This window comes from Oryza glaberrima, chromosome 4, assembly GCF_000147395.1.
Source record: "Oryza glaberrima chromosome 4, OglaRS2, whole genome shotgun sequence".
Lineage (NCBI taxonomy): Eukaryota > Viridiplantae > Streptophyta > Magnoliopsida > Poales > Poaceae > Oryza > Oryza glaberrima.
Window position 1 is genome coordinate 26,858,077 of NC_068329.1, and position 24,199 is coordinate 26,882,275.

The 24,199-nt window shown below is 44.9% G+C and overlaps 5 protein-coding genes and 1 long non-coding RNA gene across 11 annotated transcripts; 2 read left to right on the forward strand and 4 right to left on the reverse strand.

Annotated features, from left to right (window-relative positions):
- Positions 1-2,106: 2,106 nt before the first annotated feature.
- Positions 2,107-3,455, reverse strand: LOC127771870 (xyloglucan endotransglucosylase/hydrolase protein 24-like). Its single transcript, XM_052297815.1, has 3 exons — positions 3,096-3,455; positions 2,800-2,999; positions 2,107-2,683 (listed from the first exon to the last, which is right to left on the reverse strand). The coding sequence occupies exons 1-3, from the start codon at positions 3,378-3,380 to the stop codon at positions 2,317-2,319; spliced, it is 852 nt and encodes a 283-aa protein (XP_052153775.1). The 5' UTR covers positions 3,381-3,455; the 3' UTR covers positions 2,107-2,316.
- A 2,431-nt stretch (positions 3,456-5,886) lies between these two features.
- LOC127770926 (uncharacterized) lies at positions 5,887-6,831 on the forward strand (the record flags this gene model as incomplete). Its single annotated transcript, XM_052296694.1, has 1 exon — positions 5,887-6,831. A coding segment is annotated over one exon (687 nt), but the record flags the coding sequence as incomplete, so codon positions are not given.
- Positions 6,832-10,683: 3,852 nt separating this feature from the next.
- LOC127771889 (uncharacterized) lies at positions 10,684-14,139 on the reverse strand. 4 transcript variants are annotated; one of them, XR_008017225.1, is made up of 5 exons: positions 13,671-14,132; positions 13,000-13,166; positions 11,966-12,243; positions 11,161-11,868; positions 10,684-11,047 (listed from the first exon to the last, which is right to left on the reverse strand). XR_008017225.1 is itself a non-coding variant. In XM_052297836.1 (4 exons), exons 1-3 carry the CDS (start codon positions 13,253-13,255, stop codon positions 12,106-12,108), a joined length of 318 nt encoding a protein of 105 aa, XP_052153796.1. In that variant the 5' UTR covers positions 13,256-14,139; the 3' UTR covers positions 11,333-11,868; positions 11,966-12,105. The 4 variants fall into 4 exon arrangements, 1 of the variants encoding a protein (XP_052153796.1); XR_008017222.1 differs by having other exon boundaries at positions 11,139-11,868; XR_008017223.1 differs by having other exon boundaries at positions 11,131-11,868.
- A 65-nt stretch (positions 14,140-14,204) lies between these two features.
- On the reverse strand, positions 14,205-16,659 carry LOC127771890 (uncharacterized). Of its 3 annotated transcripts, none has more exons than XR_008017227.1 (6): positions 16,278-16,659; positions 15,769-15,999; positions 15,348-15,622; positions 14,884-14,979; positions 14,653-14,768; positions 14,205-14,580 (listed from the first exon to the last, which is right to left on the reverse strand). It is a non-coding gene; the product is annotated as an uncharacterized LOC127771890 (long non-coding RNA). The 3 variants fall into 3 exon arrangements; XR_008017226.1 differs by having other exon boundaries at positions 15,769-16,023; XR_008017228.1 differs by having other exon boundaries at positions 15,348-15,676; positions 15,769-16,023.
- A 2,290-nt stretch (positions 16,660-18,949) lies between these two features.
- On the forward strand, positions 18,950-20,641 carry LOC127769609 (xyloglucan endotransglucosylase protein 7-like). The gene is made up of 3 exons (XM_052295208.1): positions 18,950-19,493; positions 19,684-19,883; positions 19,996-20,641. Exons 1-3 carry the CDS (start codon positions 19,194-19,196, stop codon positions 20,378-20,380), a joined length of 885 nt encoding a protein of 294 aa, XP_052151168.1. The 5' UTR covers positions 18,950-19,193; the 3' UTR covers positions 20,381-20,641.
- Positions 20,642-20,810: 169 nt separating this feature from the next.
- On the reverse strand, positions 20,811-23,876 carry LOC127769608 (xyloglucan endotransglucosylase protein 7-like). The gene is made up of 3 exons (XM_052295207.1): positions 23,501-23,876; positions 23,157-23,350; positions 20,811-21,277 (listed from the first exon to the last, which is right to left on the reverse strand). The coding sequence occupies exons 1-3, from the start codon at positions 23,813-23,815 to the stop codon at positions 20,824-20,826; spliced, it is 963 nt and encodes a 320-aa protein (XP_052151167.1). The 5' UTR covers positions 23,816-23,876; the 3' UTR covers positions 20,811-20,823.
- Between the last annotated feature and the right edge of the window lie 323 nt (positions 23,877-24,199).

The window sequence follows — 24,199 nt, forward strand, 5'->3', positions numbered from 1 at the left end:
AGAAGCACGGCACCAGTATTTTCCATGCAGCGCAGTATGATCAACGTAGGGGGTGTTTGGAGAGAGGGACTCTCTCCAAAAAAGGGACTAAAGTCTCCCAAACACCCCCGTAGATGCCTATAGCATTAGCGTTGCTCATGTGCATACACTGTTCACCGTACAGACTTCTGTCTCCTTCAATCTCTGTACGTACGTGCGCGTCATACTGACTTTGCATTGACTTGGATGATTGGATAGATGACTCGATCTTACAGTCACGCCTGCAGCATGACGGTGACATGTTTTTACCCCCGTGTTGCAGTTAAAAAAAGGAACGGCACGCGAGAGCCGTGAGCTGCACCGAGCGTGCAAAAGCATGTGGAAGTTGCACGGCGTCCATCAGTTTCCACGCAGCCTGAAATTCTGCGGTGGTTGTTCCGTTCCGCCGGCATGGCGGCATCTGTAGCAACGGCGAGGCCGATGCATGATCAACCCGAGCCATTTATTTCGGCTTTTCCATATGTCCAGGCACATGAACGTTGCTGGGACCGAGGACCGATGGAATCTGCTCGGCCGGAGCATTGCACGGGAACGAGATCGTAACACGTGGGTCCCACTAGCTCTAGAGCCCACATGGTAGTGACTATTGTAGAAGCATTATTTTAGAGAAGTTGAGCCGCATTGCACACGATACGTATGCAGTGCGTAGTCCTACACAGCTAGTCAGGATCCGTTCGTTTTTATATACAGATTTTACATTGGTTTTTGTTAGCATATTTTTAAAATTGCTAAATTATATATTTTATGTAAAAATGTTCTATATAAACGTTTCTTTAAAATATTAATAAATATATTTTTTAAGTTTATAATAATTAATACTTGAGTAATCGTGCGCTGAAAAATCTTTATATTCATCGAAGTGGAACGGGTCCTTAGTCTACTACCGGAAGATAATGCAGTCCAATGGTATCTAGGATTGGTAATCGACGAGATGGATTTCTTTTTTAGTTTCTAGATTTGTTTATGACAATGCATCTAAAGTGTAAATGGTTGGATTAATCTGACTGAGTGTTGCTTCTGATGCTTGGTGCTAGAAAAAGTTACTGAGAGAAGAGCGGAGATTACACATGTGTATCTCTTAAAACTTTTCTCCGAAAACCTTAATTTAAAAAGTTTCTATCTAAAAAAACTTTCATATAAAAAACTTCCGCACGAAGTGTACACCCGAAACCCATGTTCGTTAGATAGTATTTTTGGAGATAAAAAATACACTGGTAGACGCCTGCGGGTGCGTTCGTAAGAGAAGGTTGAGAACTCAATCCCTCAGCACGGAAAACGGAGCAGTCCATTATCACGTGATTAATTAAGTATTAGCTATTTTTTTAAAAAAAAATAGATCAATATGATTTTTTTAAGCAACTTTCGTATAGAAACTTTTTGTAAAAAATACACCGTTTAACAGTTTGAAAAGCGTGCGCACGGAAAACGAAGCAAGAGAGTTGGGAGCTGGGAGATCCGAACACCTAGAGCGGACACGGTCGAGACAAAAAAAACTGTAAGAAGCGTAAACTCGACGATCATGTTCTGCACTGTTCTAATTTGGGATTTTGGATGGGCCACCGGCCGGCTGGGCCATATCCTACATGGGCTCGTAAGCTAGATGTCCTGCCTGGTCCACAGGAAACGCGTTGGGGCAGCCAAGTATGAGCTGTGCTCTGTATTTCGGCCTGACCTGCCGTAACGCCGTTCACTGGGATGCTCTGTTTGAGTGTTTCTACAATTCTGCTCTGATCGAAACGCAAGTAACAGCAGCAATTGAGGCATCATCTCCATTAGTCTCCTGCGTGTTTCGATCCAGGCTGTTGAGTTTTCCTTGCCGATATAATTCAGACCCTTCTGACGTCATAACGTCTTACGAAACATGAGCCCGTTTTACTCGTATGAGTTGGCAGAATTGCAAGCACGTAAAGTCACTACCTCTTCCTCTCTTAGCAAGAAACAGCTTGGGTGCTCGAGTCGATGTTTCCTGAAGAAACGGATGATTCCATACATCGACAAACCACTCTGCACTCCATGCTCTGTAGGTGTACGTGCACGTATGATTTCAATCGGACGAACTGCTAAAAATTGCAATGCAAACATTTTTTTTTCTTTCACACTCCATTCTTTAAATCTTTCGTGCATACACATATATATATCTACTTTACATAGAAAGAATGAATCAATTCAATCAAGAGAAGTAAAAAAAAAAACGAGGTCAATGCGTGCCCCGCGTGAGTTCGATCGAGTCCGCGTTCATCAAAGTGCACCGAGGCTTTGGCGCGTCTCCACTCCACTCTACGGCATGGAGCACTCGGGCGGGAAGCCCTGCGGGAACCGCTTGCTGTCGGCGCAGTAGTCGTACACCATGTAGTTGTCGCGCGCCCACTTCATCGCCTGCTGCGCCGTGGCGTCCATCTGCTGGTCGTACCCTGCCGGCGACGACGACGACGACGACGACGCGGCTTCCGTGGCGGTGAAGTTGCGGTACCGCGCGACGAACGGCGCCTGCGACCAGTCCGTCTTGACGCGCCCGCCCTGCGTGGCCCAGTCGTCGGCGTTCCACAGGCTCCCGTACAGCCGCATCCGCTGCGACGACGGGTAGGCGATCCCCTTGTCCGCGTGGTTCTTCATCTCCCGGATCGGCGTCCCGTCCACCAGCACACTGCGATAAACGTACACGTTATTTGTCAGCTCGATCGGCATCCATGGCGGCGAGCGAGTGAGTGATTATAAACTGAGAATGTGCATTTGGTTGATGAGTGAATTGCGTGAGCTTACAGGATGTGCTGCGAGGTCCAGACGATGGAGTAGGTGTGGAAGTCGGTGGTGGGGTCGAACCAGAGGTGGAACTGCTGCTCTTTGCCGCCGGTGCCATTGGCGAAGACGTTGGTGTGCAACGTGTACGGCTGGCCGGTGACGTTGCCGAGGAACTCCAGGTCCACCTCATCGTGGATATCCCACTCCCCTTCCGACATGAACTGCATGGAATCCACCGTACGTGAGCTCGAACACGAGCCAAGAAAAAAAAAAGGATCGATCACACAAAGAATGTGTCAGTGCGAGTGCTGGCTTACGTAGCAGGTGGTGACCGTGCCGGCGGAGTTGTTGGCGACGAGCTTGATCTGCAGGTCGACGCGCGCGAACAGGTACGTGTTCTTGGACCTCCACCCGGAGCCGGAGGTGTGGTCGAGCGACAGCGCCATCACCTGCCCGTCCGGCGAGACGCTCCCCCGGCCGTCGCCCCACATCACCTCCAGCCCCTCGTCGATCCTCCCCGTCGCCCGCGCGCCGCCGACGCAGCAGAGCCCGAGCACCAGCGCCACGAGCGCGCAGGCCATCTCCCTCGAGCCGAACCCCATGTGTTACTGTTAACCTCTTTGTGATCGATCGTGATATAGATGATGAGAAGAGAAAGTCAAGGTGTAGTGATCGATCGGTGCGTGCCTCGCAGGGTTTATATAGACGATGTTTTTGCTGGGCGTGGGGTAGGAGTTAAGCGTGAGGGTGACGGAGGTGGTTGGGAGAGTGTGTACGAATTGATCGAGGAGGATGAGGGGTGTAGTACAGTGCAGGCTGCAGTGGCGAGGCGCATGTTCGTGTCAGGTTCGCGGGGGCGTGGGCTGGCAATGCGCGGAGGACAGCGGGGCGCCCTGTGCGCGCTCGACTGCTCGAGAGAGCGACTCACGTAGGATTTGGCGAGAAAACAAGTGAAGATGGGGAGACACGACAAAAGGTGGGGAGACTGAGAGTGGGACACGGTTTTGTGGAATTCTGGTCGTGTGCTTTTTTCTCGCGCTGCGCGCAGCAAGCGGAAAGCGAGTAACGCGACGCGCATCTGCGTTCCATTTCCGGCCACTGCGGCAACGGCAAGAGCCGTGAGGGCATCCACCGGCCTAAGATCAAGGTTAATAATATAGCCAATATATTAGCTATAAGATTTTTTATAGTCTTCTCTCAGTCTACCTATATAATAGGTAGCTCTTTACAATTAATATAGGGCCCACTTGTCTCTCTCATAGAGTTTCTTGTGTCCGACCTGCTGTAAGTTTACAGCCCGTTTCTCCTCTCTCTCCTCTCTCCTCTCTCCTCTCCTCCACATCAGCATTTAGCCGGCTTACATACTTGTTCTAACGGGGACGTGCAGCGGCAACCCAACCCGGGGCGCCTGGCCGGCCGGCCGGCCCCAACCACTGGATTGAAGACGGTGGCCGGATGCCAACTGGACGCACACCGGCACACCGCGCGCGTGATCTGCTCCCATGCGCGGCGAAACGCGTAGGAAATTGTTCAGGCGCTCCAGGCGCCAGGCGGTAGGTAATACGGAGTACTAGCGTTGTGTATTTTCTATTGGATTGTGGGCGATACGGTCATGTGGTCTCAGGTCCAGGTTACGGTTGAGGTACGACATAGGAGTATCATCGATCGGTTGGAACTGACAAATTGGTGGCTTGGTTCTGTCCCGGTTCTGGCCGGCCAAATCACATTTGCACTGTCAGAGCAGCAGGTACAATAGCAGGCTATTAGCCAGCTCTAAACATATTTTAATGAGATAAACGATAAGAGAGAAGAGCAGCGGGCTACAGATCTGTAGCCAGCTGCAGCACGGACTCCAAGACACACTGTGTGTATGACATGTGGGACCATATATTAATAGTATAGCAAGCAACTATTATATGAATTGACTAATTGATTAGCTATAGATGAATTGGGGTTGTCCTATTAGACTTGCTCTCATGGGATCAACAAAGCGTTCTTTTAGATGATCAACATACCGGATTTAGGTACAGAAGTTTTTTTCTTTTTGGTAGAGGAGGATAAGGCCATTCAGCGAGAAACGTATGTTGGGCCACTTACATCCTGCCACCGTCACTTGCCTGGACTGGAGTAACTGGGCTAACCGGCTCCCTTTATGGCCATTTTTAGGGCTCGGATTAAGGAATAAGTTCACCTAGCGTCCCTCAAATTGTACGCCAAGTCTGTCTGAGATCCCCTAACCATAATATCAGAAATGTATACTACTAAACTATGTAAGACTGTCCAAAAAAGGTCCCAAGACGTATAATATGCCTGGTTTCGTTGACGTGGCATTCTAGTTAGCAATAAATAAATAAATAAATAAATATGTGAGGTCCACATGTAAGTGAGAAGGAAAAAAATGATGTCCACATGCCAGCATCATCTTATTCCTTTCTCTTTTCTTTCTTCCTTTTTTCCTCTCTTTCGTTCTTCCCACAGAGCGGCAGCAGCAGTGGGCGGCCAGAGCAGACAAAGCGGAGTATTAATTGTACACTTGATACACTTGATGTTCTAAAATGATTTAAAATGTGTATATAGTGTACAGGATGGGATGGAATCAATTTTGAGAGTGTTGCAGGCCTAGTTGCAGATGCATGGTTACTAATAAATGAATAGTAATGACTTTTTTTAAACGTGCAAATTTGTAATGGGATGGATCCAATTGACCCATATATCTATCGGTTGGAACTGACAATTGGAGGCTTGGTGATGTGCCGAATCTTGCCGGCCAAATCACATTTGGCTGTCACAGGATCAGCAAATCCGATTTTGAGGGCTGAAGGTGTGTGATAACCCGGTTTTTACAAGTCGAAGGGCGAGATCCAGATTTCCGGTATTACGGTTCAGCGAATTAAATCGACGGAAAAATAAAGGATGTCAAGTGGACTTATTCCTTGCGTGGCCTTCTCCACCACCTTTCTTCTTTGGGCCCAGCCTGCCGCGAAAGACCACATCTCTAGGTCAGGCCCAAATTTTGAGGATAAATACACACGGGAGAGGCTTCCCGTCTCCTACCTTGGTCCTCCGGCGGCGCCTCCCCCACCACCGCCGTCGCTCATCCGTGACTGACTCGAGGTACTTTCCTTCTCCTACTCTTGCCCTGATACGATTGATTGTTGGTGGTTGATTCTTTTGTCGGTTGGTAAGAGGATCTATTCATGGCAATGGGACTTCGATTCGGTGCCGTTGTTCTCTCGCCGATTCCGATGGCGAACCGGGTCGATCGATCTGCTTATAGCGAGTTCCTCGGAGGAATCGAAGGAGAAGGCGGTTGCAGAAGAGGAAGAGAAGGGCGTAATCTCGCCGGCAGCGACGGAGACGGCCGGAGAAAAGAAGGCGTCGGCAGCGGCGGCCGGAGAAGAGACGAAGAAGAAGCAAAAGGAGAAGAAGATGAAGAAGGTGAGGATGCCACAGCACGAGGTGGACAGAATCATGTCGTACAAGCACAGGCCCCTCACCATGCCACCTGGATACAAGAACTTCTCCAAGGAGCTACTGGCTTGTTTCCCCGTGCCCGTCGATCAGCTGGACGACTACTGGGCTAGAAAGAACAAGATACATGACGAGGGCGCGAAACCCATCCTGGAGGAGCAGGAGAGGATTCGCAAGGAGTACAAGGAGAAAGGCTATGCCGAGTACTGGATCACCGACGACGAGGACCAAGCAGCCACTCGATCCCGAGCTCCGGCGCCGGGAAGGAGGAGGGGTCGACCAGGGGTCACCAAGAAGCATACCGGAGGAACTAAGAAACTTTAATAACCGATGAATAAATTTTCCCGGCTTAGAGAATACCTATGCTCCCGAGCTGCTCGGGAGCTTATATATATTGTCTAATAACAAAACATCTAGTGATCGAGTGTTCAAGTAACCTTTTTTATTTGGTTTTGGTTTATAGGATTGTTAGATGGTACTATTACCGACTTACCGTGTGCATAGTTCTTTACTCTCTTTATCTAGGGGCTGATCATACTATAAGCAAATATTCACTCTGCGATTATGGAATGTTGTGAATCATACAGAGGAGTCAAAAAAAAAGTTCTTTTAACTCTAGCTGAAAATTAAATCTAATTTTACAATGAGATAAATTCCCACACATTAGAAACTATTATTATGTAGACTTTCGATGCAGACTTAGTGGTACAAACACAGAAGTAAACAGATAGTTCTATAAAGAACAAGGCCTCATTTGGAATTAAGTGAAGCCTTTTCAGAATAGTAAATGTTAAAATTCTGCAAGTATCCAATGATGTTTATCTCAGTGTACGAAACAAGGTTAGCGTCGCATTCATTGCTAACCAGGTCAAAGGCAATTACTAGCAGACATAATGTAGGTATCATGCTCTGTTCTGATTTTCTATATCTATACAAGAGAATCAGTTATGAATTATTAAATTTTGAAGCCACATAACTTTTTTTTTTTTAGAAAATGATGAAGCCACATAATTTAGCTATTGAAATCTTCATCAACTCGGTAAACCCCTAGAATTTCACATCAAGTTCACACCTACCCAGAGAAACAAAGTTGTCCAGAGTACAGCTACAGGAAAACAGAACAAGGTAATCACTTTTCAACCACAGTGCCCAGCACATGGCTGACACGATGAACAGCTTAACCCTCTCTACCCCTCCCACCATGCACCAGAGATCATCTATACAAGTTTATTAAGTCGCGCGAAGGCGCGACTGTAATCTCTCTCGTTTACTTATTGTTTATAATAATTAGCTTAAAATTATATTGACGGTATATATAATTGTACAGGCAAAGCGCTAACATATTTATTACATTGATAAGTAGGAGTAAGAATATTATCATAACACTAAATAAATTGTCATACATTACCACTAGCCACTTAGTCGTGTATTGCATGACTTTGAATTCCCGTATAAAAGCCATTTATAATAAATATGCATCGTAATTATGATGATTATGAATTGTATACTTTATATTTGAAACTTTGCAAAATTGTATGACCTGAGAAAAGAATAGTTAAATCTAGACAAACCTGTATTTCCAACTAAAGGTTCAAACGTTACATTTAAGATTGATCTCTTGTTGATGGTTTCAATAAAAAAAAATATGCTCATTTTAGAGCAATAACAGAATTGAAGAGAAGATGTTCCCATCGCATGTAGCAGCGGGATAAAAAAAGGCACAGTGGAGGGAATTACCAGTGCTTTATGTTCCTTCAACCAAGTCGAAAATGTTACAAACTAGAATTAACAACCAAAATAAAATATTCAGTAAGAAAAAGCCACCATGTGATCAGCAAGCATAACTACTGTTTTAAGAGAGAACTTTCTGTTGCAGTAGTTGATTAAGTCATCTAGACTTGGACCAAGAAGATCAGTGACCATGATATTATACTCCCCCTCCACCCCAAACTTCAGATGAGGACTTCTAGCTGAAATTTGTAACCAAAACTTAAAATTAAAATGAGTGAACGAATTTATTTGAATGAATAAACAATTTCTGGTAGAGAGGATATCATCAGTTTTTTTGTTCACCTTTTGATAATGGTATGTAGGAATTGAGCATATGTAAGGGAATTGTTAAGTCATCAGCTAAATTATAACCTGCTACGGACTAAGACTTTCTTATTTGCTGATTGGCTGGTAAAGAGTAAATCAAATTCTTCATGGTGTATGCAGACTATGCACTGCAGTATATTAATAATATGATTTTTTTTCCCCTACTATTCATACCAATTGAAAGCATTTGGGTAGTAATTTTCTATTATGTAGGTGATGACAGAAGGTTTATTTATTAGATTTATTAGAACATTATCCTTTCTCCTGAAAGAATACATACAGCCATCACAAACAAATCAGGTACTGCCTGCTTTTCTAACTCATACAGTGTGCAAAAATACTACTGTTTACTCATTTTTACTGAGCCTCTTTTACACACTACATCCAACAGTAGGGGCTCAATTTTTTGGCCTTGTTTAGTTCCTAACTTTTTCTTCAAACTTTCAACTCTTCCATCACATCAAAACTTTTCTACTCACATCAACTTCCAACTTTTTTCTTTAAACTTTCAATTTCAGTCAAACTTCCAATTTTAGTGTGGAATTAAACACAGCCTTTGTTGCATCCAACTGCTTATATTGAGCAGATGACGTGGCGCATTGTAGTGACGAGAACGATTATTTCTTTCACTACTTTAGATAACTACTCCTCCCTCGATTGCGGTTTGTGGTGTTGATTTACATTTTTTGAAAATTTTGCCATAAGAGTGCTAAACGTGAATAAATATTTTGGACAGAAAAACATACCAATCCATAATTTCTTTTAGCTATAGCTACAAAATACCACATGTTTTTTTTATACTTGGCAGACCATAACATCAATTTTCCTTGAAAACTTTGTAATTGATCCGCAGATGAAACACTGCTGATTTCCACTCAGTTTACAATACAAATACACCGACAAACTGCCTCAAAAACCACCAAATTCATTCAAAGTAAAATGGGTATGAGTGATCTTGGCCCCAAGAGATTGACTAAGCCTAACCACAGACAGTGGATCCACTGGACCCAGATTACTACATGATGTGAATTATGACAAAGAACATTTACAGCCAAAGCAGCAAAATTTACAGAGAACATCAAGAAACATAAACCACCCATTACGTGGGAAAAGAACAGATTACTATATGCACCTTACAGTTGGCTTTATAAATAATGACTGCACCTCACTTAAATTTCAGTATAGAGGGCTGCTTGGTTATGATGATGAGCATTTGATGATCGTTTGTCTGTTATTCATTTGAGACGCGAAAATTATTCCATGCCCTTTCACATGCATTGAGTTCTATACATCCATTTAAGCCTTTCATTGACAATTTACTTGAACTTGGAAAGTGCATCCAACAGTTATAACTGAAGCTATATATATATATATATATATACATTGAATGATTAAAGCACATCTATAACACTAAATTAGTTCAATTAAATGTAACATTGAATATATTTTAAAAATATATTTATTTTGTGTTAAAAATGTTGCTATATTTTTTTACAAATTTGATCATTTTTAAGTTTGATTAAGAAAAAAATTCAAAACGACTTATAATATAAAACGGAGGAAGTAACTCATAAATCATTTCAACGACAAAAGGTGAATTTTCTCAAGCATTAAAATTTGAAAATAAGTACACTAAAAAAACTTAACTTATATCATGGATTTATAAATTCTCCATCCTCATTGTGGAAGGTAAACACGATTGTTAGCTGTTGGAATATAGTAACAGAAATCTGACACCTTGAAACACTTCATGCAGTACTAAAACTTTCTAGAAGCTAAAAGAACCATACACTCCTGGACCATCCAAGTACTAAAGGATTTAACAAAGTACAGAAGAAACCCGAATAAGCCAAATGGCATATTTACAAACGAAAATAATTTATGAATAAAATACGTGTTCTTAGCGATATAAAAGCAAATGCTGAGAAATAAACTACAAACAAAAACGTCAAAATCAACTCCAAATTCTAGATTGAAAATTCAAATTTTGGTTGATTAGTTATCCCCTCTTAAATTGAGTTTTTTTTGGACGGAGAGAGTATAAGTATAATCGAGAAGATGAGGCTGCTAAACCAAGGGAATGCTTTTCTGCATTTTTTTTTCAACTAACGAAAGCAGTCCAGTCTAAATACCATTATCAACTACCAGAGTTCACCACCAACAACAATACCTAATTCCTTATGTTGGGAACTCATTCCTTCCACGTGAAAAGCAAAATACCTTATTAGCGTATGATTAATTAAGTATTATAAAAATAAAAAATAGATAATATATTTTTTAAAGCAACTTTTCTATAGAAATATTTTTTTAAAAAAACACAACGTTTAACAGTTTGCAAAAACGTGCATAGAAAATCGAGAAAGTGATGTTACGAAAATTGTCCAAAGAACACAGCCAAACATCTTCCGGACGCCAAGTCCAATACGATTAACACCCTACTTAATTTGGATTCAATTTTAGTCCTGTGACAGATCCCCAAAGTGCCAGAATTGCACATTCATCTTTCTACCTTATTTCCCCAATCCTGAATGAAGAGTGCACTAACACGATGTCCTTCCTGCGGGGGGCTATTAACAGACGGCCGCGCTCACCAAACCGAGGTGGCTGAGGCTGCGAGGAAGAAATTGCGACGGTGAGGACGAACGGGAATGTACGGTGCAGCGGGGCAGCACCAGGGTTTCCCACGGTTACTACACGGTAGCTGCGGCAAAACGTACAAAACTATGTAAAATTTATCAAAATTTCAAATTACTTTTTAAATTTATTTAAATTTAAGAAGGTTACCACAGTACCCCGCGGTAAGAGCACGGTTACCGGTGGTTTTGCAAACCTGGACAGCCCACTCCATATGGTCATGTTTTACAAAACATGTGCCACGCCACGTTCACAGCGCAGTAGCAGCATGGCCATTCAAGCGGCTTCAGCTGTAAACATTTTTGGATAACGAAACAATGACCGTAGCTGTAGATAAGATAAGCAAGCAAGGTATCCATAAGACCATAATAAGTAGTAGTTGTTTGATTGCATACAAGATTCTGAAATAGATAATACTTCCATGCAAAGTCTTTTATCACGGCATAAGTAGCCGATGTTAGATTGCCTCAGGGGCTTCTGAACTTCTCCTAGATGAGACATGACAATATCAGGAAAATATGACAACGTTAGGAAGCATTTATCCAAGTACTTTTCCTTCACTGAAGAACTCAAACCATAGGCCTCCACTCTACAGATCTCGCCACCATTGGCGTCCCCAGGATAGCAATCGGTTCATCAATATCAGCCTCTTTGGTAGCGTCTCCAGGGCTAGCACTCTCTTCATCAAAGGCAGCATCACTTGTCTCTCCAGAGCAGGCACTCTTTTCATAGTCAAGATCAGCACTGGCGTCTCCAGTCTTGTCATCAAGAAGACCCACATCATATGCCTCATCATCAGCTTCAGGGCTAGCACTCCTCTCATTAGCATACGTCTCAAGCAAACTAACCCAAGATGTAAGATCTAGATAATTCTTCTTCCTAGTCTCCCTAGAAAAAACAAAAACAATCATCAGCTCCCCTGTTAATCAATGCTAACCAAATTCAAAACAACAAAAAAACACAAAACAACATCATAACATCATACCTTGAGTTAAACCAACTAGGGAAGGGGTAAAGCAGCTTCTTATCAAGATTAGTGGAATCGAAGATCTTCTTGGAAGTGCATACGAGCTCTTCAGCTTCTTCCCATAGAGCTTGTTCCTTGACAACATTCATCTTTGCAAGTCACAGACCTTGCTGGTTGTAGATCTGAGACCTGATGTCAGATATATTCTTGTAAAAATCATGAAGAATCAGGTTTGTCTCATCCAACAGAGCAGAACCAGTGATAGTTGGTAAAGGGTAATCCAGCTGCTCCAGGAACTGCAAAGATGCAATGATAAAAGGCTCACTCTTCATTACAAGAAGATAAATAAAAAAAATCAAGATACACAATGAGCATACAATGCATCCCTGCCACAGCAACATTCAGAACTTACATCAGTAATTTTGTGCTTTCAGGCAATTTCAGAAGAGAACTAAAGATTAAGGAGGAGAAGGTCGTGGATATACCAGCTGTAATGCCCACGATAATCTAGTAGGTACAACAAAAAAAAGAACTGGCCCTAATAAGCATTTTCAGGCAACGCGATATTAGATTCTCCATGTTTACAGCTAAGCAAACAAATTAGAGTAAGTTTCAGGCATTCAAGTTGTTTCTCCATTTTCAGGCACAAGCAACATTAGCTTCTCAAATTTCATGCTAATCGATGATAATTTCAAGTTGGTCCGAAAAGTTCCTTTAAACAGCAAATTCTAGAACTACGCTAATGGATGATAATTTCAAGTTGGTCTGAAGATGACGATATCAACAGTTCCCTTAATAAACAGCTAAGTTCAGAAATACGCTAATGGATGATAATTTCAAGTTGGTGTGAAGATTACCATATCAACAGTTCCTTAATAGCAAAATTGAATTTCAAAACATAAGTGATGGTGTACTTTTCAGCATTTTCAGGACAAGGGCATACCATTTGAAGAGAACAGCATAATCAGACAGATCACAGGTCAGGATTCGCATAGGATTGCATCCCATCGGGGAAATAAGTGAGGGGAAGTAAGGGAAGGGGAGAGGCGTACCTGCCGCCCGATGGGCTCGGCTGTAGGGTTCACCGCCGGATGGCTCACGCGGAACAACCCTTGGATGGGGCGAGGGCGGCGTCGGCCACCGTTGGGGCGGGGACGGCGGCCCCAGATCGCGCGCGGGCGATACAGAAGATGATACGTCTGATCCAGTTCATCATCCCCTGCAAAACGAAGCGCACGTTAGGCTAGATACAACTCAACCGCGGCGAACCCACGGCGGCAAGAGACAAGAGTCACCTCTCCTCGCCATCGCCGACGCGGAGGAAGACGAGGCGGAGGCGGCGGCGGAGGCGGGGGCGTGGCGAGTCGAATGGGACGAGGGGTTCACTTAGGGTTTAGACTGTGGTTTATGTATGCGACGTAGAATCTCATCGAGCCGGGGAATGGATGTCTCTGGAAGATATGGGGGGGGGGGGGGGGGGGGGGGCGGGGCGGATCGAGCTCAGCTGGGCCGGCCCGGCAAGGAAGAGATTTCGGTGGCTGCGGCGCAGGCAAAGATATCGAGAGATTTTTGCTGCAAATTCTTTTGTAATTCGCCGTTCTCGCTTCCAATCCAAAGCAGAAGATGGACAAGCATAAACGGACCTCCCTCGGTGAACTTCTTTTGAAACTAAAGCCAGCAACATGGTGCATATCTCTACTTAAGATGAAGGGATTCTCTTTACCTTGATTCATAGACCAATAGCAGCTTCAATCTTCATCCATGGCCAGCCATCTTAGAGTTCATCTTGCCCCTGATTCATTGTCCTCCATGGCCATCTTAGCCCTCACAAGCTTCTAATATAGAGCTAGGTGAAGGGAAGGAGGACAGATCTGAACTTTGGTGTTGGAGAGGCTTTGAAGCTGGGAAGAACAAGATCCATGGAGTTGATAGTTGATAACTAGCATCTATGGCTTTCTGGGGAGAGGAGGAAGAACAAGAAGAAGACATGGTGTGTTGATTTGTGGATATGGGGACTTGGAAGGAAGGGTGGATTGGGGCTGGATCTAGGAAGCAGCTTCCATTGAGGATACCTAGGGAAGGAGGGGGAGAAAGCAGCTTTGTGGAGTAATGGAGGTCTGGTTGTTGAAGAAGACACAGAAGTAAAGAAGATGTATGTGTGGTAGGCAATGGTTACAAGCAACAGGCAATAGTAGTGGAGTACTAGCAGTGTACAAGATGCCAATTCAAAAGATGGCAGCTAGTAGTACCAGCGAATACAACAATGAATTAATTAATGAATTATTTAAGGAGCACAGCACAGCCGAATCGGCTGTATTTAAAAGTCCTCTTATACAATGCACTGTACACGGTACAGAACAGGAGTATAATAATAAAAATACAAAGTCCCCGTTTCCCGTGAAAGAAAAAAAAGGCTGTCACAAATGGCATATACGAGTACTAAGTTAGTGCTTTCTTCCAAGTAATTTCTAACTTTATCTAGATATACGGGTGTATATCCAAATACATGACAGATTGACAGCCAGCAAAGTAAATGATGTGTTCAGCAATTCTGTACAACACCAGCAACCACAGGGACCCTGTCTGGTTGTTTGCAGCACCGAAAATGTGGACATGCTTGTAACATCCAAATACTACATGCAAAAAGAACTTAGGTATATTCATGTGAAGTTGTGAACAGACGAACAAAAATGTTTGAAAAATACCCATCAAAGTTCAGACCAATAGGTCCTTTTGCAGGATGCCTTTGAAACTTTAGCTGTTAGTAGTCCAAGCAGTTTTACTTCACAAGTTTAGCGCACCGGTTTGAGTTATAAACAGCCTGCACATCAACAGATTCATCAACAATAACAATAGTGATTAATTAATTAAACATCATGCTGGTTTAAATGTATGCTGATGGGGGCATATCACATGAGCAATGAAGGATTAGGTACCTGTAGACCAAGATAGGATAGTTCGACAAAAGAATTCACCCCATGTTTGGTCATTCGTTTTGAGCATAAACTGCGTTTCAGTTGGAACTATTTATGCTGGCAAGTTGAATCAACAGATGGTTAAGTGCACAATCATATTTAGAAACTATTAAACCAATTATGTGTTGCACAATGAAAACCATAACACCTGGCATGTTCCAGACATTTTCCTGAGACATTCAATTTAGAAATTATAAAATGCACTTATGTAGCAAAGGCCACAGTAACATATTCTGGAGGTTGATAGAGGGGTCATGGGATGACAGTAAATCAGAAATTAAGTTTAGGTGCCCACAGCCCCACAATGACAGCTATAGCATTCAATTTGTTGCATGGGTGGAACTATGGAACCTAGAAAGTACCAAAAAAAACAAATACTTATCTAGAATAACCCAGCAAATAGAGTTTAGGCTGTCAAAAAGTACCCAGGACATGTTTAAGGAGGATAAGACTTCTTGAAAGTTGCAAATACACCGCACTACAAGATTGATACAAGAACCATATTCATGGCATGAATTGGAATATGCAAATCATGAATTGGACTGCCATGTAGATTTAATATCAGGATCTAGAAATCCTTTTGCAAGATAGCAAAGAGCTATATGTACAAGTGAAACAACGAAGAAGGGTTTTGCTTATTTGGACTGGCTTGAGCAAAGCGTTCCATTATTTGAAGTAGAGCATGATCCATGACAGCACACTGGAAAAGCATCAGCTTGAAATTAATCAATTTTATCATGTCACCATATTATCCCTGTTATGTCAAAGCATGCATTATATACTAGATATGAACTGTTAACATTCAGTAATTTGCACTTCTTGAAAGTAAATACATCCATGTTGTACCAGTCTATCTTGTGGAAGAGTTGAAGATTCTTTGTCAGTGCTTCTATGAAGTGAAATGCTAATTCATTAGCACATTTGGAAGTATCTCTGCACGTGACGTGATAGCCATATATCTGCTTGAGTAGATCTTCTAAAAGCATCACTTAGACAATGGCTCCAACTCCCAGTCCCATAGCTTATATGTCCATTGTCCTTGAACTACTTGCGTCCACAGAGGTATCATCCATGAACCTAATTATTTGCGCAGTTAATGACCTATATGCATGAAAGCGAAATTAAAATATACTAAAAGAACCTGGCAAGGTAATTATTACCAGTAAACAGCTAGCGTAATCCTTAAGCTCATTAAGCATCGTCCAAACAAAACAAGTAACTGAGCCGCATTACATACACATTCAGACCACACATCTTGCGTGCCACAACGGAGTTCGAATTAAAGAAATCAAGGCTAGATTTAACCAATATAATCGGCACCTTTCTTTTGACCGAGTTCAAGAAAATGGGCGTACGTTCTTGGGTCACCTGCTCAGAACAGCGCCGCTTCGACCTCGGTCGCCGGGGCGGAACCACCCCCCACACCTCCCTTCCTAGTCCCATGATCCGGCCGCCGTCGCCGCTGCCGCCGCCGCCGCTCGGTCGCCCCCGCCGGGTCGTGATGAGGTAGAGGGATCGATGCGATCGCCACCGCAGTGTCGTCTTGTAGTTGAGGATGGCGGGAAGATGGAGGAGAGGGAGGGTGGAGGACGGAGGCGTCGACCGCAGAAGGGCGCCGCGCCGTCGTGTCGGAGGAGGGGAGGTGGGGCGCCGCCGCGCCGAAGCGAGCAGGCGGCGTCGAGGCGAGTAGGAGTAACTGGGCCTGGCTTAATAGGCCTACTTACAGCACTACGGCCAGCCTAGCTAATCGGGCCGGAGAAGGCCCCAGTTTTGGGCCTGATGGCGTCGTTTTGCCTGTGGATCAACCGGATTGGGAATAAGTCTATTTTGTAACCCTCATGTCTTACCACTAGTTGAATCTCCTCCCACTATCGCAAATGGACTCCTTCGGTAGTCTCGGAATCGGTTTCGTCCTACGTGGGAAAAAAAATAAGGGACTAACTAGGGTTGTGTTTAGTTGGTGGAAAAAGTTGAAAGTTTGAAAGAAAAGTTTGAAAGTTTATGTGTGTAGAAAAGTTTTTGATGTGATGGAAAGTTGGAAGTTTGAAGTTGGTAGAGGGGAACTAAACACGGCCTAGTTGTGATAGATTTATAACTTCAAATCTTGCAGAATTTTTATCCAATGGAGATAGTCCGTTTTAAATGAAATAACCAAAAAAAGACAATCACGTCAAAAATCATAAATCTAGAAAAAGAAAACTATTCTAAAAATATAATTTTAGTGCACTATAATTAAGTGTAATTGCAATATAACTGAGTGTATCTGTAAGTTGGATACAAGAACACGAACCTAAGATCATACAGATAAAATAGTGAAAGATAGGAGTCTAAAAATATAGGAGTCTAAAAATCAGTTGCAAGTAAAATAGAAAAAAACATTTCGAAAATCTGAACTCTGATCATACGTCAGTACATATGTACAAAGAGTGAAGTTTCAGTATTACAACACGTATACTTCTATCTACGTTCTCTATCTCCACTGCAAATTAAGCCTGATCCAAACGAAACGCATAAGAAGGGGGCTCACGCCTCTACTATATACTCCCACTTGTATCTTGTTTCTTTTGGTTTGTCAAGTCACCTTTAACCATCTCCACAAGTTGCTTCGTTTCACAGGTCTACGCCTACGCGTACGTATGTCTAGCTAGTAGTAGTAGAGAGTACTACCGGCCAGGCAATGGATAGTCGATCGGGTCAACTTGAATAAACTCGTAGTACAAAAAAAGTCAGGGACACACGTTTCGTCCAGCTTCAAAACAGAAGCAGATTTCCTTCTTCCTTTTTCTTTTTCCATTGAGTTTTTTGTTGGATGGTGCTAGCTACCTACCTCAAGTAGGTTACCACTGAAGACTTGTTACTGGCGCCGTAAAATGGAAGAGCAAGAAACACCGATCTAATGACAGAACGTCAGAATCGTACCAATGCATGTCGCTGGGCTCGCTGCTAATTTAATTTATCAATTAGAACCGACCACATCGTGAAAGATTATATGTATGCCCTGGCTAGTAATTAGCGCACGTCTGCTATTCCTTGGTGCTGACCCCATGCATGTTACCTGGAAGGCTGGAACTGAACGAGCGAGCCGGCTGCCTGCTTCCTGCCTCTTGCCAGTTTACGTCTCACTTGCTTGGCTGCGATGCAACGCTGCCGGGAGGCTGCTCCTGCTCGTTCGCACTTCGCACATGCGAACCGCGAGGCGCGCGGCCCTGCGTGAGAAAACCGAGAAGGTCACCACCTCGTCCCTCCGACCGAGACGGTAAATATCTCGCGCGCGCTCCGTTGATATGAGTTTGTGATTGGCCGATGGAAACCGTGTCGCGCGCTTCTCTAAGCCGCGAGGGATATTTTAGAACCAACCAACCGAGCCGAAAGATGCCTTGATGTTCTTGCGAAAACGCATTCCTGATATAGAACTGCTCCTGTAAGCGGTGTGATCTGCATTTTTCCCGATGCCCAGTAGGAGAGAAACTAAGCTTGGGCTTGCGTGCGAGGAGCACTGCTTGAATCTTTGCGAGTCACTCTTCGTCCAACCCTACTCGCCGTGCAGTGAGAGATCCATCGGGAAGTCAAACAGTACTCTTTCAGTTCCAGAGATCAACTAACGTAGCACAGTGAGATATACAGCTCGGTGCAGTACTAGTATGGCATATTGGCATATGTATAGCGAAGCCCTAAACTATGACCCTCAAATTTGTTTGACAAGAAGCAAATCTGAATTTTAAGTTGTGTACTGTACGTGTATAGCTGTAGCAAGGTCGGCAGCATAATAAGATAACAGTTTACCGAGATCTAAGGCTTCCCTACCTTTGACATAAGAAACAAATCTTAGTTCAGTTCTCCATCTAGCTAGGTACCCCCTGATCCTCCTCAACCTCAATATAATCTATCGTGCATCCATGTGCACAGATCGATCAAACTCGCATGATGAGACGACCTGCACTTGTAAAATGCTTATATACGTAGAAATGGAGACTAACCAATGATCACCTGTGCACAGTTCCAGTGTACTAGCACTAGCTAACAGGACGAGGGATTGGATTCCAAGGGTAGACTTGGTTTCCCCTCGTCTCGGCCAGCCTGACATTCGATTCCTCACTTGCCTTGCCGCCCTCATTTTCCTCACCACCTTCGTCTCCAATCTCATTCCATTACCTCTGCTATATATACACACAAACCGCTGACCCTTCTACCGTGGAAACAACAAGCAGCCACACACTTCAAACTAAGGTCCTAGCCCAGCTAGCTAGCTAGCTAGAAGCAGGCAGGCATCGATGGCGCCAATGCCGCTTGCTTCTAGCTCCTCAAAGCTAGGCAGCTTGCTGATCCTGTGCCTAGCCTTCCTCGCAGCCGTGCACCGGAGCGCGGCGGGCATCTTCGATGAGATCGAGCTCATCTGGGGCGCGAACCGCACCTACTTCTTCATGGACGGCGAGTCCGAGGCGCTGGCGCTCTCCCTCGACCAGTCGCAGGGCTCCTGCTTCCGCTCCAGGGAGAAGTACCTCTACGTCCAGATCGACGTCGAGATCAAGCTCATCGAGGGCGACTCCGCCGGCACCGTCTGCACAATCTACGTAAGAATTAAATCTTGAAGAAATCTTTCGACCTCGATCTCGCAGTCTCTCGTGTATCGATTACTGTGTGAGTGTGTGTGCGCGCCGGCCATGCATCTCAGCTGACTTGCATGCCAGTGTACGCTTGGTAGATCAGTGGTGTTGACTTTTGACACACGTGGAATATTTCGATGTGCGTACGTGCGTGCAGACGATCTCGGAGGGGCCGTGGGAGATTCACGACGAGATCGACCTGGAGTTCCTCGGCAACGTCACCGGCGAGCCATACACGCTCCACACCAACATCTTCGCCAACGGCGTCGGCGGCCGCGAGCAGCAGTTCCGCCTCTGGTTCGACCCCACCGCCGACTACCACACCTACTCCATCGTCTGGAACCCCAAGCGCATCCTGTACGCAATCAAACACATCGATCCCATCTCCAATGCAACTCGATAATAATCTTGCATTAGTACTCCTACTAATCGTATATGTGATTTGGGCGAAATGCATGCATGGATGCAGGATACTGGTGGACGGGAAGGCGATCAGGGACTTCAAGAACAACGAGGACCAGGGCGTGCCGTTCCCGACGTGGCAGTCGATGCGGACGTTCGGGAGCCTGTGGAGCGCGGAGGACTGGGCGACGCAGGGGGGCCGGGTCAAGACCGACTGGAAGCAGGCGCCGTTCGTCACCTACTACCGCAACTACAACGTCACCTGGTGCCGGCCGTCCCCCGGCGTGGCGTGGTGCGGCGACGAGCCCAAGGACTCGACGCGCTTCGACCTGGACGCCAATACGCTCTCCGACCTGCAGTGGGTGCGCTCCAACTCCATGATCTACAACTACTGCGACGACAGTGTCAGGTTCAACGCCACCACCCTCCCCAAGGAGTGCACGCTCCAATGAGAAGAAGATCGAATTGATCGAGGGGATCGATCGATTGCATGCTGATTCATCATTCGTTATTCTTGTACATCTGAAGAGAGACAGACAGGTAAAATTTTGATTCTTTCGATCGTCAGGCCTGTCACCTGTGGTCGATTTGGGCCGCTCCTTTTTTTTTCTTTTCTGGAGCAGATGTACCGCAATATGCGAAATTTATCTGACGAAATACAGAGCAGTTCTTGTGTTAAAATTCGTTATGACAAACAAAATTAAAACAGCCAACCCATTTTATTCCATGGTTATATATGTTGGGACTTCATTAATCCGCTTATTATTGTTCTTGGTGTCATATACCATGTGCCATATGAATTTGAGGAGATTTATGATCATGTGACATTGTGAAGTACAGTAGAGATCAAGTTACAGTATCATGAATACTAGAACAGCACGGAGGCAATGGCCGACTATGTGCGATGGCCGGAACTCTGGTCGAGGCTGCACTCGGCCGGTCGGCCCTGCGGGAACCGCCATTGGTCGCCGCAGTAATCGTAGATCATGTAGTTAGCCCGCGCCCACGCCACGTCGCGCTCGCCGTCGGGGCCGAGCTGCCTGTCCATCCACGCGCCGCCGCAGTCGCACGTCGACGGCGACGACGTGGAATTCGGTAGCTGGCCGGACGTGCACGGGCCGCCGCCGCCGCCGGCCGCCGGCACGGCGCAGGCGCTGTACGCGTAGGTCCTGTACGACGCGACGAACGGCGCGGCGGTCCAGTTGATCTTCACCTGGCCGCCGCGCGTCGCCCAGAAGTCGCCGTTCCACAGGCTCGCGTGCACCCTCATCGCCTGGCCGCTTGGGTACGGCACGCCGGCGGACGCGCGGTTCTTGAACACCCGCACCGCCTTGCCGTCCACCGAGAAGCTGAAACATACATCATACATCATACAAATGCAGGCATGCAGCTATGCACAGGAGATCTCTAGTGCATTAACTCAAGTTCCAGCCAATGGTCGATCGATCAGATTCGTGCAAAGATGGGCCAGGGCCACCCAAGTGGCTTGATTTGGATATGATTATTAAAGCTGTTAAGATTTGATTCAGATGTTTAAACCATTTTTCGCCAGAATCTAGTATTTGACTTGCCATATATAAATTTCTCCTCTCTTTGACAAATACCTTTTTTTTTGTCAGGCTGAGTTTGACATGTTACCTGAGCAGGCTTCTCATGTGCTTCTGCACGGTTTCCTTCTCTCTCTCTTTTTAATAAACAAACTGTACTCATGTGGCCTACTTTGAAATAAGTGAGTGCAGCCGTTCAGGCTTGTAGCTATTGAACACGGCGTTAGAATGATTTAGCTGTAATCTCGAGAAAAACAATGTATTTCTAGTTCTCTACTCCCTCCGGTTCTATATTAATTGACGTTTTGGACAAGGTTGAGATCAAACTTTTTATAACTTTGACCATCAATAACTTTAAAAATATTTAGTTTAAAGGAACTAGAACAACATATATATATTTGTCTTTTAAAGTACTATAATAAAAATAAACATGCATTTATTTATTATATATACTATAATAGAAAAGTAAGATCAAAGATGTATCTTGTAGACCGTGTCATTGTCCAAAACATCAATTCAAATAGAACCGGAGGGAGTACTCAGTAGTAAGTGCTTAATTGCTTAAGAGTAAGGATAATAGATTAATAGTGACCTATAAGACTACTATAAACTTAAGTGGAGGAAAAAAGTAACAAAACGTGAAGGGCGTTAGCTCTCATAAAAGAACTAGCTTAACACGTGCTCCAAGACAAAAACATCAAATGTATAAGTAAGAGAAAATAAGGCCCGTTTAAATCCCACCTCAAAATTTTTCACCATGTCACATCGAACGTTTGGACACATGCATGGAATATTAAATGTGGACGAAAAAAATCAATTACATAGTTTGCGTGTAAATTGCGAGACGAATCTTTAAAGCCTAATTGCTTCATGATTCGATAATGTGGTGCTACAGTAAACATTTGCTAATGACGGATTAATTATGCTTAATAAATTCGTCTCGCAGTTTACAGGCAGATTATATAATTTGTTTTGTTATTAGACTACGTTTAATACTTCAAATGTGTATCCGTATATCCGATGTGACACACCAAAATTTTACACCCTTGATCTAAACACCCCCAAAGAGGAAAAGATAAATTTAAGCCATTATTATAGCTAATCTATTATACGTGTTGGTTTTAAAATAAACTAACAACTGGCACTGAACTCTACTATTAAACTTGCTCTCAGTGCTTATATATGTACAAGTCCTACAAAACGACGTTTTCGTGGCAACGAAGTACCAAACCGACAGTGATAAGTATTTCTGATGCAGAAATGCAAATTTCTCATGTGAAGTTTAGGACATTTTCAAAGGACATGCCTGAACACCCGGCCCATTACAAGCATGGACTAGGGGCTGATAAATCCGAGTATTCGGTCATGGGCTCATGGCCCATTGGTTAGGCTCCGAACTGAACGGAGTATATGCCACGTTCCACGACTCCGTGACGTAGCACACGACCACACGTGAAGTTGTGAACTTGTACGGTTCAAACCTAAGTCAGCTCACGGGAAGGAAAAAAAAATCTTGTACGGGTTGTACCCAACTTAATTTCTCTCTCACTTGGCACGGACTAGGACTTGAATCTTGATCTCGCTGGGACACTGTACCAGCAAGCTTAGCTAGCGCGCGGAATACACGAGACTATAAGAGGTTAATTGTAAGACGAGTGCGTCTGTTGCGTAGCATACGTACATGATGTTGAGGGGGTTCCAGAGGATAGTGTAGTTGTGGAAGTCGGCGGTGGGGTCGAACCAGAGGTAGAACTGCTGCTCCCGGTTCCCTTTCCCCTGCGCGAACACGTTGGTGTGCATCACGTACGGCTCGCCGCTCACGTTCCCCAGGAACTCGAAGTCGATCTCGTCGTGCGCATCTCCCTCCGATGTCAGCTGCACATATCACAGTACTATCACACATTCACTACAGATAGTGTATATATACACATGCGTAATGAAGCACTAATGATATATATATATATATGACTTTACTTAATTTGCATGTGGTGTATGTATGATCGCTTAATTATATATATTACGTACGTAGAAGGTGGCGACCGTGCCGGCCGATTCGCCGGGGACGAGCTTCATCTCCATGCTGAACTCGCCGAAGAGGAACTGGTCCTTGGACTGGAACCCGGAGCCGGAGGCTTGGTCGAGGGTGAGCGCCACCACCTGCCGTGCGGCCACGCCGTCCTCGTCGGTGACCCTCACGTGGTCTTCGCCCCATATCACGTCGAACTCCTCGCGGAAACCGCGCCCGCGCGCGCCCGAGCACCCCGCGACGACGCAGCACGCCACGACGATCACCAGAGCCGCCGCCGCGCCAACCTGCTGCTGCCCAAGCGGCCGCGCCATGTTTAGTTACAGTGCGCGCGCGCACAGCTAGCTAGTTAGCTCGATATAGCTTCTCTTGGGTTTTCGCACGAGTGGGACGTGAAACAACAGGAGCTGTGCTAGGGTTTATATATGCGCGCGAGCACGAGGGGATCGTCGATCGCGTACGCGTGGATGCGCGTACGCCATGCACGCGCGATCGAGCTCGATCGATCGTCTTGCATGTACGCCGGTTTGGGGTTGCTCACAAGAAAGCACAACGTACGCCAACGGCGGCGTGGCCTAAGCTAGCTAGTCTGATAAGATTCAACTACGTTTGGAAATCTCTGGCCACGCATGGCGACTCTAGGCTCTGCGTACAGTGCATACATGCACAGCGAATGATTGGTTGGGGTTGGATTCTTG

Excerpts from the sequence above, each read along its gene's own strand:
- LOC127769609 (XM_052295208.1), top strand. The coding sequence starts at position 19,194 with ATGGCGCCAATGCCGCTTGCTTCTAGCTCCTCAAAGCTAGGCAGCTTG. Across the intron at positions 19,494-19,683 it reads GCACCGTCTGCACAATCTAC|ACGATCTCGGAGGGGCCGTG; the intron begins GTAAGAATTAAA and ends ACGTGCGTGCAG. Across the intron at positions 19,884-19,995 it reads TGGAACCCCAAGCGCATCCT|GATACTGGTGGACGGGAAGG; the intron begins GTACGCAATCAA and ends GCATGGATGCAG.
- LOC127771889 (XM_052297836.1), bottom strand. Across the intron at positions 12,244-12,999 it reads CCGAGCCCATCGGGCGGCAG|TTCCTGGAGCAGCTGGATTA; the intron begins GTACGCCTCTCC and ends GCATCTTTGCAG.
- LOC127771870 (XM_052297815.1), bottom strand. The coding sequence starts at position 3,380 with ATGGGGTTCGGCTCGAGGGAGATGGCCTGCGCGCTCGTGGCGCTGGTG. Across the intron at positions 3,000-3,095 it reads GCACGGTCACCACCTGCTAC|TTCATGTCGGAAGGGGAGTG; the intron begins GTAAGCCAGCAC and ends GATTCCATGCAG. Across the intron at positions 2,684-2,799 it reads TGGACCTCGCAGCACATCCT|TGTGCTGGTGGACGGGACGC; the intron begins GTAAGCTCACGC and ends CGTTTATCGCAG.
- LOC127769608 (XM_052295207.1), bottom strand. The coding sequence starts at position 23,815 with ATGGCGCGGCCGCTTGGGCAGCAGCAGGTTGGCGCGGCGGCGGCTCTG. Across the intron at positions 23,351-23,500 it reads GCACGGTCGCCACCTTCTAC|CTGACATCGGAGGGAGATGC; the intron begins GTACGTAATATA and ends TGATATGTGCAG. Across the intron at positions 21,278-23,156 it reads TGGAACCCCCTCAACATCAT|CTTCTCGGTGGACGGCAAGG; the intron begins GTACGTATGCTA and ends TGTATGTTTCAG.